General features: G+C 41.7%; 1 protein-coding gene across 3 annotated transcripts in view; it reads left to right on the top strand.

Annotated features, from left to right (window-relative positions):
- LOC127649283 (arf-GAP with SH3 domain, ANK repeat and PH domain-containing protein 1-like) overlaps positions 1 to 12892 on the top strand; it is an 80743-nt gene that overhangs the window by 21354 nt on the left and 46497 nt on the right. For all 3 annotated transcript variants that reach the window (XR_007971276.1, XM_052134325.1, XM_052134324.1), the window contains exon 4: positions 12452 to 12524. Coding sequence is in view for 2 of the 3 variants with exons in the window: in XM_052134325.1 (XP_051990285.1) it covers positions 12452 to 12524 (73 nt within the window). In the remaining variant the exon portion in view is untranslated. The remainder of the gene's footprint in view (positions 1 to 12451; positions 12525 to 12892) is intronic.

Here is a 12892-nt window from a genome sequence, read left to right as displayed (position 1 = left end):
TCACTGTTTTCTCCACATGAACAGATTCTGTCATAAAATTAAGACAATATTGACTGATATCCTTAAATATATATGGCTAATTATGTAAGACAACAACAGTCACCACAAACATATCATGTAACTCGGATGGCCCCCTGCAAGAAAAAATGTGATGATCAAAATTTTAATAACTACAGTCTTGACCAACACAAAATAGGTATCGTTTTAAAGCTTAGAAGCTCTACTATGCATGTATGCAGTATAACCAAAACTGAACGAGTGCTTTGAAATTTGCAAACAAACCAGAAGTGTTCTGTTTGAACATTTATTAAAAAGTTTACACTACATATTATTGTAATTGGTAAAAACATCAAACAAATCAAATAGCCATGTGTCATTTGTTGTTGGAAAGAATAGAATACAACCAGCCTATTTGTTTTACTCGCAAAGTATATGTCTTTGACATCCATGTTTCATGTGTACATGTGTTGCTCAAATGCCACATTTTCATTTATAACTTTAGGAAAAATAAAAAGAACATAAAATATCACATATCATAAGCAATTATCTATAAAACGACCCCACGCACAATGTAATCAAATGTTGAATTCATTAGATAATCTACACAAAGCCCAATGTGCACACAGTATCTGCATCTTGCCATCTGGCTACAAACACAATCGCTTTCCTGGATCAGATGATGTCATCGGAAATGCTGTAGCCTCATGGAACGCTAAACCAATCAGATTGGGTTCAGATTGCTTGAACTAGTGGTGATAGTCCTTCAAATTTGTTGAGATTAATTTGATGAATCACTGTAATTACATTTGACTCAGTTACAGAGCAACCTTATTTACACCCTGAGGTGTATAATGTTAAATCAGAAAAATCTGTTAAAAAAGGTAAATGTTTGGCTCAAGTTTTTTAGGCTGAAAGTCTCAGTATGTATCATAATCTATATTATTAAAACATTTTAAATTATAACAAACACTTGAGCCCACTTGTTTTTTTGTCGAGTTATAAGCCTTTAATTTTGGGGTTGACACTGAAACAGGAAATCTTTAAATACTCGCTCAGGGCTTAAAAGAGTTTTGTCAAAAAGGATAAATGTTGAGTTGATACCCTGTACTTCTTGAGTGGAATGTAGGCATGTTGCGTACCTTACAGATTCATTGAGAATTCTGCTTATATTTTTTAGCTAATTACAGTGTTTTTCTCAGCATCTCCACCTGGCTTTTTGCATGTCTGTGTCTTTTTGTTGGTGTGTTTATGTGTGTGTCTGTATCATTTTTATCAGGCTTGAAAAGAACACACTAAAGGTTCAGAAATCCTTAGAATGGAAGGCATACCTAGCATTCTGGTTGAGTGTCAGAGGGACTGCTGCCATGGATACACTCCAAACAGACTGTAATTCACATAATGACCTGTTCTTTTCATATCAAGAGCAACAGATTCAATCTCTGCAAATGCTGGAGTTCGTGTCAGGTCTGTGGGTGTCTGGCTTTGTCAATGATTGGGGGGTTGACTTCATATAATGTTTCCCATTGCATTTCTCAAATGTTCTTGTTCCTTGTATCTTTTTGTCCCCAGAGTTGTTGTAATAAAAACAGACAGGATACATTTTGAGCATATTCCTTGTGCTGTACACTCCAGCCTGTCCACACTACCAGTAAAGAGTGCTGGCTTTGGCAGAGAGAAGTAATTCCTCAAGGAGTTCATGTTTCTTGTGGCTGAAAGCTGGTGCAGGTCTCTTGACCTTAATGTGCACATGGGAGTCTGTTCAGGTCATGGAAATATTTTCTAGTAAAATACCTTTTTGCTGGCTGTGGAAAGTGTTCTCATTTCTCACTTGGCAGGCATAAGTAGGTCTTGATTCTCTATTGGCTCTCTTGATAAGGTCAAATATTGATATTCTTGTTCCTCTTTTCCACCTACAGTTCTGCTACTCCCCAACTGAAAGGACAACTTTTAGAGTAACTACATTCCGGAGGAGACTTTTCACTCTTGCATTTGCAACTACAAAATACACTTGTGATGACGTAATGCACTGTTGACCATTTTTATTCTGACGTTGGTTGCAGGTGCGATACAATTGCAACAATAGCAACAACAACAGCTTCAATGGAGGATTCCAGGATTGGAGATACGCTTGTTAGGGTGTTTGTGTCTGCAGGTTATAATGGGCACATGAGCCACAGTTCTGCATCCCTGAAGCTGCAGTGAGAGGAGAGATGAGTCGCTTAGCCTATTTTAACTGTGCAGGAGATGCTGAGCTTGGCATAAAACATGTTCAAATGGACTATAAACCTATTTATCAACACAAGCTTTTACAATAAAGGCTTTTATGACATAAATTACTGTACTGAACTACTCACCCATTGACTGAAAAATGACGTATTGATGCAAGTAAAAAACACAGTAACAGGCATGGTACACTTCTCATTTAAATTAGAATTCATGACAGTAAATTTATGACCGATGGTAGTTATCAATTACCCACACTCGATAAAAATCTAATTATTTATGTCCATTAACTTTCCCTTGTGGTGCGACCGGTAGCGCGTTGCATCAGGAGAGTGGGAGTCCCAGGTTCGGATCCTGCGTTGAAACCAGGAAGAATTTAATTTGCATAATCAGTGACAAGTGTAATTCGGAGGTTGCATTTTTCCCTTTAACATTAAATTTTTACATAAAATATGCATTCCTCTTCACTGTATTACAGCCTGTACAGCTGTAAACAACTTGTTTCACAGCTCGCTTTTGGCACTCTTCCATGGAAATTACACCCAGAAAATGGAGCTCACACGTACGCACAACAACACATGTTGGCTTTGGCCACTGGAGGCAGTGTTTTGAATTTAGGTAAGCATATACCGATTATAGCTAAAGAAAAGTCTTCAATCTTCTTTTTCTGATTTCGCTGTAAGATCTGTCTGTACTGTATCACTGTCAGCAGTATATTTAAGCCCCGTCTCCAACCTGCACGAGTTCTGGTGAAAAAACTAGGCATCCTAGATAAACTTATAATGGTACATTTTTCACTGAGCTCAAAGTCTGTAAAAGACACATGAGTTGCGACAGATATTTTCTTAAGTAGATGGTTTGTAGGTTTGTTGATTACTCACAACACTTACATTAGTATGGGGAAGACTATTATTCTTACAGTTTGGCTTAAATCATGTATTATGTTGAAGTTCCTTACAATGTTATCTGTCACAGAAGTAATATTTTACTTGTCAAAGCCTATTTTAGTGAGTATTAATGTTTGATCTTGCTTTGAATGTAGTGTTTCAAAAAGTCAGTAGAGTGGGTCAATAGAGAGTCAAGGTTCATCATGAGTATGGCATGTAGACTTGTTTTAGCATGTTACTGCAGTCTAGCCATTCACCAAAAAACAAATGCTTAGTTATGAAAGGAGAAAGTAGCCTTCAAATTGTGAGTATCTCTTAGTATGTCATATTTTTTGTGTCTGTGTTATAAAGCAGATGTAGTGCTGCACTTCATTTTTGGTCTCCTCACTTTAGGATTCAGAATGTTAGGGTGAAAAAAACACAGCAAACTGACCATGTTAAGACATTTCAGGTTATAATTATAAATTATACTATTTTCAAGGATAAACGCAAATGTGCAAAGTGGCTTAATGTCGATGTAAGGCTTTTCAAACACATAAGGTCAAGAGATTATCCATGATCATAATGAAGAATTTGGCCCCCTGGTAAGTCACATGCTGAGCTTTCAAAACTCTTCAAGTCTTATCATCTCTGCATACTCTTATGCACCGTTCTGTTCATCCCACTGTGATGATGCTTAATAGCATATAAGGCCATTTAAGGATTTGATCAGATTGTTGTAATTAGTTATGTAATGCCATTACCCTCTTGGGCATACATCAGAAGTCAGCTTCCCTACTTTACATTTACAATATAAGTGGATACACAGCTGCAACAGAACTGAAAACTTCCTAGAGGTTTAGTCTCCATCTTTAGTAAGTAATCATCTGGCATTTATGGAATTAATGGACAATTTAAGAGTATTACAATTTTATTGTTATCTATGTATATGTCATGTCCACTGTTGTCTTTTGTTTTTGTGCTTTTATGTTGAAGTTTAGTTTAGTTCCTGTTTCCTGTTTGGTTTTTGTAGTCCTTTGTAGTTCCTTTTTATGATTGGTTTTCCCCTGATTGTTTCCCCAGCTGTCCCTCATTCCGTTGTTTGTTCCATTCTGTATTTAAACCCTGGTTGTTTGTTCAGTCTTTGTCGGTTGTTGTTTGTGATGCTTGATGTAGATGCTTTGCCCTGTTCTCCCTGTTCATGTTCCCTTGATGTCCTCATGTTTTGGTTTCCTTTTTCCCCTCGTGGTTGTTTCCTTTGTTCCTGTCTTGTTTATTTTCATTTCGTTCAATAAAGAACCTGCATGTAGATCCCTACTCCTCGTCTGCCTCACCTACGAACATAACAGAACGACTGACCGCAATGGATCTAGCGGTTCTCCCGGCAAGCTGCCGCCTCCTTGATTTGAGGCAAGGAAGCCGCCCGGTGGAGGATCACGTTAGGGACTTCCTGGACCTAGCGAGTGCCACCGACTTCCCTGACTCCTCCCTGGTGGTGTTTCTCAAGGCTAGCCTGACCGGTTCGCTCCGGGGGCGGTTGCAACCGGCGACGCGCGGCTGGACGCTCCGCGATTTAGTGGAAGAGACACTGCTGGCATGCGGCTCGCCGTTCACTGTGGGTATGGTTGAGGAGGATCCTGCCTCTCCTCCCACAGTGGTGACCCTCCAGTCGTCCTTGGCTCGTCCTGTGTCGCCTGCCCCACCTACCAGCAAGCCAACCCCCATGCCTGCCTTGAGTAACGAACCAGCGCTGCCAACTTCGTCCGCCCGGAGGAGGAGGAGGAGAAGAAAGGCTTCCGCTCCCCAGCTCACGCCAGCCACGGTCAGCGAGCCAGCGCCTGCGGCCTCTACCGTCAGCGAGCCAGCGCCTGTAGCCTCAAATGTCAATGAGCCAGCGCCTGTAGCCTCGACCGTCCCTGAGCCAGCGCCTGCGGCCTCGACCGTCCCTGAGCCAGCGCCTGCGGCCTCTACCGTCAGCGAGCCAGCGCCTGCGGCCTCGAATGTCAATGAGCCAGCGCCTGTAGCCTCGACCGTCCCTGAGCCAGCGCCTGTAGCCTCGACCGTCCCTGAGCCAGCGCCTGTAGCCTCGACCGTCCCTGAGCCAGCGCCAGTAGCCATGACCGTCCAAGAGCCAGCGCCAGTAGCCATGACCGTCCCAGAGCCAGGGGCCCTCGAGCCTTCTAGGGCTCCGCCTCTCAAGTCTCTCGAGCCTTCCAGGGCTCCTCCTCTCAAGCCTCCCAGGGCTCCGCCTCTCAAGTCTCTGGAGCCTTCCAGGGCCCCGCCTCTCGAGTCTTCCAGGGCTCCTCCTCTCGAGCCTCCCAGGGCTCCGCCTCTCGAGTCTTCCAGGGCTCCTCCTCTCGAGCCTCCCAGGGCTCCGCCTCTCAAGTCTCTCGAGCCTCCCAGGGCTCCGCCTCTCAAGTCTCTCGAGCCTCCCAGGGCTCCGCCTCTCAAGTCTCTCGAGCCTTCTAGGGCTCCGCCTCTCGAGTCTCTCAAGCCACCCAGGGCTCCGCCTCCTGAGCCTTCCAGGGCTCCGCCCCCCAAACCTCCTATGCCTCTTCTCCCAGAGACTCCAGAGCCTCCTACGGCTCTGCTTTCCGAGCATCCTGAGCCTCCCGAGCCTCCTACGGCTCAGCCTCCCGAGCCTCCTATGGCTCCGCCTCCCGAACCTCCTACGCCTCTTCTCCCAGAGACTCCAGAGTCTCCTACGGCTCTGCCTCCCGAGCCTCCCTCGGCTCTGCCTCCCGAGCCTCCCTCGGCTCCGCCTCCTGAGCCTCCCACGGCTCCGCCCTCCTGAGGCCCCAGGACTTTCCATGGTTCCGCCTCCCTTGGCTCTGCCTCCTGGGTCTCCCTTGAATCCGCCTCCTGGGCCTCCCACAGCTCCGCAGCCTGAGCCTCCAGAGCCTCCTATGGCTCCACCTCCAGAGCCTTCCAGGGCTCCGCCTCCAGAGCCTCCTATGGCTCTGCCTCCAGAACCTCCAGAGCCTTCTAGGGCCCCGCCTCCCGAGCCTTCCAGGGCTTCGCCTCCCGAGCCTCCTACGCCTTATAGGGCTATGCCTCTAGAGCATCCTACGGCGCCACCTCCCTCTGCTCAACCTCCTGAGCCTCCCACGGCTCCGCACCCTGAGCCTCCCGAGCTTTCCATGGTTCCGCCTCTCTCGGCTCCGCCTCCCGAGCTTTCTATGGTTCCGCCTCCCTCGGCTCTGCCTCCTGAGCTCCCTCAGCTCTGCCTCCTGAGCTCCCTAGGCTCTGCCTCCTGAGCCTCCCATGGCTCCGCCCCCTGAGCCTCTAGAGCTTTCCATGGTGCTGCCTCTCACAGCTCCACCTCCCGAGGCCCCTGAGCCTCCCGAGCCTCCCTCAGCTCCGCCTCCTGGGTCTTCCTCGGCTCCGCCTCCTGAGCCTCCCTCAGCTCTGCCTCCTGAGCCTCCAGAGCCTCCCTCAGCTTCGTCTCCAGAGCCTCCCTCAGCTCCGCCTCCTGAATCTGTCCCTGTCATGTGGCCACCTCCCAGGCCTCCTAAACCTATCCCTGTCTTGTGGCCGCCTCAAAGGCCTCCTGAACCTGTCCCTGCCCCTTGGACTGCCTTCTTGCCCTCTGTGCCCCCTTGGACTGCCTTCTTGCCCTCTGTGCCCCCTTGGACTTCCTTCTTGCCCCTTGTGCCCCCTTGGACTTCCTTCTTGCCCCTTGTGCCCCCTTGGACTGCCCTCTTGCCCCTTGTGCCCCCTTGGACTGTCTGTCTGCCCGTTGTACCCCCTTGGTCTGTCTGTTTGCCCCTGGTGCCCTCATTTTGTTTCTTGTGGGTTTTTTGTCATTTATTTTTGTTTATTTAGGATCGTCTGGAATCCGATCCTTTGAGGGGGGATTCTGTCATGTCCACTGTTGTCTTTTGTTTTTAGTTCCTTTTTCCTGTTTGGGTTTTTGTAGTCCTTTTGTAGTTCCTTTTTATGATTGGTTTTCCCCTGATTGTTTCCCCAGCTGTCCCTCATTCCGTTGTTTGTTCCATTCTGTATTTAAACCCTGGTTGTTTGTTCAGTCTTTGTCGGTCGTTGTTTGTGATGCTTGATGTAGATGCTTTGCCCTGTTCTCCCTGTTCATGTTCCCTTGATGTCCTCATGTTTTGGTTTCCTTTTTCCTCTTGTGGTTGTTTCCTTTGTTCCTGTCTTGTTTATTTTCATTTCGTTCAATAAAGAACCTGCATGTAGATCCCTACTCCTCGTCTGCCTCACCTACGAACGTAACAGTATACAACTTGAATCCTGATTTAATTTTTCTTGTGTAGAACACAAAATTAATTATTTAGAAGTATTATACATGCATAATGTTTCAGGGTTATACTTTCAATTGTTATAGTTGCATATTTTAAATATTTATTCACAGTACTGCTTACTTACCTACTTTTCATTCTATAAGTGCAAAACAAGATTTCCGTCAAGTTAAAAACATTGCCTGTGGGAAATAAGTGAGAAATTATTGTCTGTAGTAATTGACAGCATGTCACAGATGATGACCTTAGACCTTTACAATTAAAAGTCTATAGACCTTAAGTTGAAATTAATGATGTGAAGCACTGAACTGCAGTTTTGGAATTTAAACGCAAATCTGATTGAGATTTCAGAGTTTTGGCAGAGGGGTACAGTATCAGCGAATATCGACTTAAATTTGGTCTGTTCCTCACAAAATGCCATCATATGATTTCATATGATTGCGGTCGGCAGCCATCGTCCTCTTTCAGGTGGCTGGGCTCCTCGTCCCCCGGCAGATGGCCACGGCTGCTCCGTTGGGGTGGACGGTAGTGGCGAGAACTCTACTATGGCATATCCCTCCTCCTTCCCGGGTTTCCGGCACCAGTGTAAAGAGATCAATGGAAAGGAGGAGGCGAGAACCGGCTTGTCAATATAAATAATAGTTTAATATAAAACTTAAAAGACAACATAAACACACACACATACACACACACATACATGACGGACATGTCCGTAAACGATCTCTCTCTCCCGCACGATCCTCTGCAGTCGACCTTTATCCCTCACGGATGCTTAATTAGCCTAATACGGGACCGGGTGTGTAGGATCACGACCCGGCCCCGCCCTCCGCCCTGCCACACATAGCTGCAGGAAAATGAGAGAATTGACACAGAGGGAAATCATGTATCTCATTATTGACTCAGAACTACTATTTTCATCACCACTGTGCCACAGCTGTCCAAATGGTCATTATTCTCGGCCTCAGTATGCCTTGTGATCTCTCTAGGAAAAGGTGAACACAATAAATGGTTTATAGACATACATCTAATCTCTAAACATATATCAGTCTACAAACTGGAATAAAAATTGTATGCACATGCCTCAGAGGCCAGTTGCTTTTATCAGCTGATTAACTGTTTCCTGTTCCTGGGCACAATCAGCATAGGAATGGTGATTTACTTTTCTTTTCCATTTTTCATATTCAGAATTCCTGGATTTTCCACTGATTAGATATTTAGATTTAGCTCACATCCGATTTCAGTGTTCAAGAAAAAGACAAGAAATGGTGTCCTGTGACAGAACAGATGTTTGAAAGTAACATTTTTGAGAGAGCTGCTGTTAAAGTTGAGGAATTTGGTTTGAGATTGTGGCCTACATTTCTGTCTTTAATTAAATTTGAATGGCTTTTTTAAGGACACCACAGAATTATTTTTGGGTACATATGGGTGTGTGAGTTTGGGTGGAGCATATTTGTGATTTTAGTTGTGGCTGACACAAATCTGTTAGCTACCGGCAGAAACTGCAAATTTCGAATAAATGGCAAATGCTAAGAAATTACTGTTGCACTGAAACCACACTGGAAAAAATTTGATTGAAAAACGTATATGAAAAAATACGGATTAATACTCTTAATTATTATATATTTTTTTAATTGCTTTCCAGTAAAAATGTCTAAACATCCTAAAACCAAGATATACAGTATTTATTTCGAAAACCAAAACTGCTTAATTAATATATGAAGACTTTCAGAGAATTTATCTTGAGTTGTAGTTTATTTTTTCCAATTTGTCTTGTTTTATCCTTTCTGGCTGAAGCATAAATGTAGAAACATTCATGAGGTTAATGGGGTAAAAGAGTTAGTTTTTTTCTAACATAGGGGTATTGTGTGGTCAGAGCTCCAGACAAAACTCATGTTAAGTGTTTGTGTGGACGAGAAAGAAAAAAATGTTTAAGGCCCCGTTTCTTAATTATGATTGAGTTGTAAAGAGTGTTTTCTAATAGCAATTTTACAAATGCTTGGAAATTCCTTTTTGGTGAGGTATTGGTGTAAATAACACCAATGGAGTGATGTCTAAAGTGAGCATTAACAGCGGAGAAAAGAAGATTTGTAAAATGTCGGACTTGTAAATGTAAATGTAAGCTAATAGACCTGCTGCTGTCTAGTGTCGTTGTAATAATCAAACAACCATAACAATAAAATGATAAAACACTCACTGCTCTTGACTGGGTAACGTTAGTAGCTTTAAAAAGTATTAAGGTATACAGCAAAGACCAGTAGTAGTTTTATGTTGCACAAACTTTTAAAGCTGTTAAAAAAGCACAGATTGTTCTTAATTTGTATTTTTTTGTTCTATTGTTTTTAATCTATTTCTATTCATTGCTGTTTTTTTTTTTTATTTATTACTGACTGTACAGGTACAGGTCTTGAATAATTACTTGAGAACTTGAAACCATTCTTCCATAATTAACATATTAGTTAGTTAGTGTTATTATTTGTTGTAGTATTGAAGCTGGTATTGAGAATCGTCAAATCTCACTAAAGACTACTGAAATTTTGATATTGTGATAATATATATTCTTTATTGTACATGGTAGATCTTGTTGCAATAACATGATGAAAAAGTAGATCTCATTCCATAGAAGAGTGAGCACCCTTGCTGTAAATGTTGGTGATTGAGGCTTGTCTTATACATAACATAAAATAATTATCGTATGACAATAGCCTCCCCTTTTACCCAGTGCAGTTTACATTTCAAGTTCATGGACATTCTTTTTTTTTTTAAGTTTTTTTTTTAAATAGTTCAATATATGCATGATGTTTCCAAAGCCAATGAGTAATCATGTTAAATAATTATGAATTCAACATGACCAAAATAATAGTAATTATGATTTTTGCCATAATCGAGCAGCCCTACCGTGTTGTTATCCTAAGGCTGCACTTTAGGAACATTCAACAATTGAGCGAAGGTCTGCTCTTTGCTCCCAAAAGTGATAACGGCCAATGTTGCGCATTGTGGTCCGGGCGAGAGCACCCTTGAGGGTCTGAGAGAAAGGTGGGAAGACATTTTGACAAGCCAAGAAAGACAATTTTACCCTTAAATATATAATCTCTATTCCCTCTGAATTTCATTTGTAAAACAATCTTGCTGCCACTTTGTACCAACTATGTTGTCTAACACACAAATCTGTGTTGGTAATGCATTGATTTAGGCCTAATTATTTATTTAGTCATTTATTTATCAATTTTATGCATTTATTTGGAACTATATAATTATAGAATATTATACAGCCTAAATAAATAGACAAATATATATATATATATATATATATATATATATATATATATATATATATATATATATAGGCTAATTGATATAAGTAGATTCTGTATATTCTAAAAAATAAAGTTTCTTTGTCACATTGTATACTGTTGCATAAAGTGTAATAATCTCAACATTAACAGTACTAAATTGTATGAAGTGGAGTTTCGTTGCATAAGATAAGATGCTCTTAAGCTCTATACGATTACTCCTGAGGACTCGTAGATCTGCGATGATGTTCAAGTACTACTTTTTTTTTATCCACCTTTCTCCCAATTTGGAATGCCCATTTCCCACTACTTAGTTGGTCCTCGTGGTGGCGTGGTTACTCGCCTCAATCCGGGTGGCGGAGGACAATTCTCAGTTGCCTCCGCTTCTGAGACTGTCATTCAACGTATCTTATTATTTAGCTCGTTGTGCATGACACCGCGGAGACTCACAGCACGGGAGGCTCATGCTATTCTCCGCGATCCACACACAACTTAGTTGCTTAGGAGACCTGGCTGGAGTCAAGTTCAAGTACTACTTAAGTTACGATGCTTTTGTTTTATAGTTTTTATGATGTACACTCTGAGTTGTTTTTTTAAATCATGTTCTTTTATATTTTTTACGTTGTACACTGTTTGTGTTGTTTTTGTAAAAAATTGGTCTAAAGTATGAACTCATCCACTGCAAATCAAATCTACCCCAGGTGTATAAATAAAGTAACCTTCAAAGATGATTTGTTCAATCGTTTTTCCAATGATCGGTTTACCAATCTTTTGGGAAACGAGGCCCTGTGTGTTCATTTATGCTTTTTTGTTTGTCTTGAAACGTATTATCATTAACTTGTCACTGTTGTTACAGACATTTATGACTATAATTAGCTGTTTATACAGACCTTATTTGATCTGCTCCTGTCTGCTGTTGTCTGTACAAAAAAAAAACACTCCTCTTTTAGGCATAGTGCATGGCTGCCAATCCCGAACACTGACAGTGTGAAAGTCAGTGAACCAAAGAGAATGCATAAGCTGAGATCTATGACCTTCAGGGGCATATGTTGTTTACTACGGTCTCAATTTCCCAATGGTTTTGAATTTTAAAATGATAACCTCATCTGATAGTAAAGCCTTCAAATAGACAAATATTCTATTAGGGGTTCTCCCGCCCTTGTGCTAATGTTGCTAGGAGACTCCCTGTAATAGGGTCCATTCTGGTATGTCAAGTTGTGCGCATCCATGAACAGTTTCATTCAACTACCCAATGCTGTCTTGTCTGAGGAGATCTAACATGTTGTTCATTACATTTATTAGTTAGTGGATTTAAAGTGGACTTTTAAAGAAAAGATTTTGTCATGATTTACTCAACATAATATTTTTCCAAACCCAGCTTTCTTACTTCCATTTAACACAAAAGCAGACATTAGGCAGAATGTTAGCCTTAGTCACCATTCACTTTCATTGAATGAAAAAGATGGAATGAAATTGAATGGTGACTGTGACTAACATTCTGTCTAACGTCTCTTGAATGTTTAAGTGTAGCAGTTTGTAAGCATGTAATTCAGTCTTATGAGAAATATATCAGACATTTTCACCACCTGTTGGCCCATCTGAGTGTAGAAACAGTTTTCAAGCCCCTGCTGTGCATTTGTTGCCATGGTTACATACAGTGTGATTATGAGATCCCAGGAGATTGATTATGCCCTTCGAGGTGTGGCCAGCAATGTAATTCCTGTGGAATTCCAAGGTTGATGTTCATCATGAATCACAGACTTATTTTGGTCTTGTTTTAACTACCCTTTTCTCTTTTTGTCTGTCTTTTCAGGCTTTGGACCAGGACCGAACAGCTTTACAAAAGGTCAAGAAATCCGTAAAAGCAATCTACAACTCAGGTCAAGGTAAGACCCAGCCGAGGCTCTGCATAGGATTCAACAGTAGAGTTGCAGATATAAATACATAAAAAAAAATACAACCTAAATAGAGTTGTTAACATTATGCTAAATTATATATATATATATATATATATATATATATATATATATATATATATATATATATATATATATATATATTAGTATGTCTGTAGATGCCACAAATCATTTGACTGATTTCAAATTAATTTTGGGGGTAAAAGAAGTGTTTAATTACCAAATTCCTGGTAAAGTACTACACTACCAGGTATGATACAAGAAACGTAATGGTATTGGTAGTGCCTCTCTTGATCTCTTATTTGTGACATTTTTCACTGCATTTTCCATTAGACACC

This window comes from Xyrauchen texanus, chromosome 9 (genome assembly GCF_025860055.1).
Source record: "Xyrauchen texanus isolate HMW12.3.18 chromosome 9, RBS_HiC_50CHRs, whole genome shotgun sequence".
Taxonomy (NCBI): domain Eukaryota; kingdom Metazoa; phylum Chordata; class Actinopteri; order Cypriniformes; family Catostomidae; genus Xyrauchen; species Xyrauchen texanus.
This window is presented reverse-complemented; position numbering and strand designations above follow the sequence as displayed.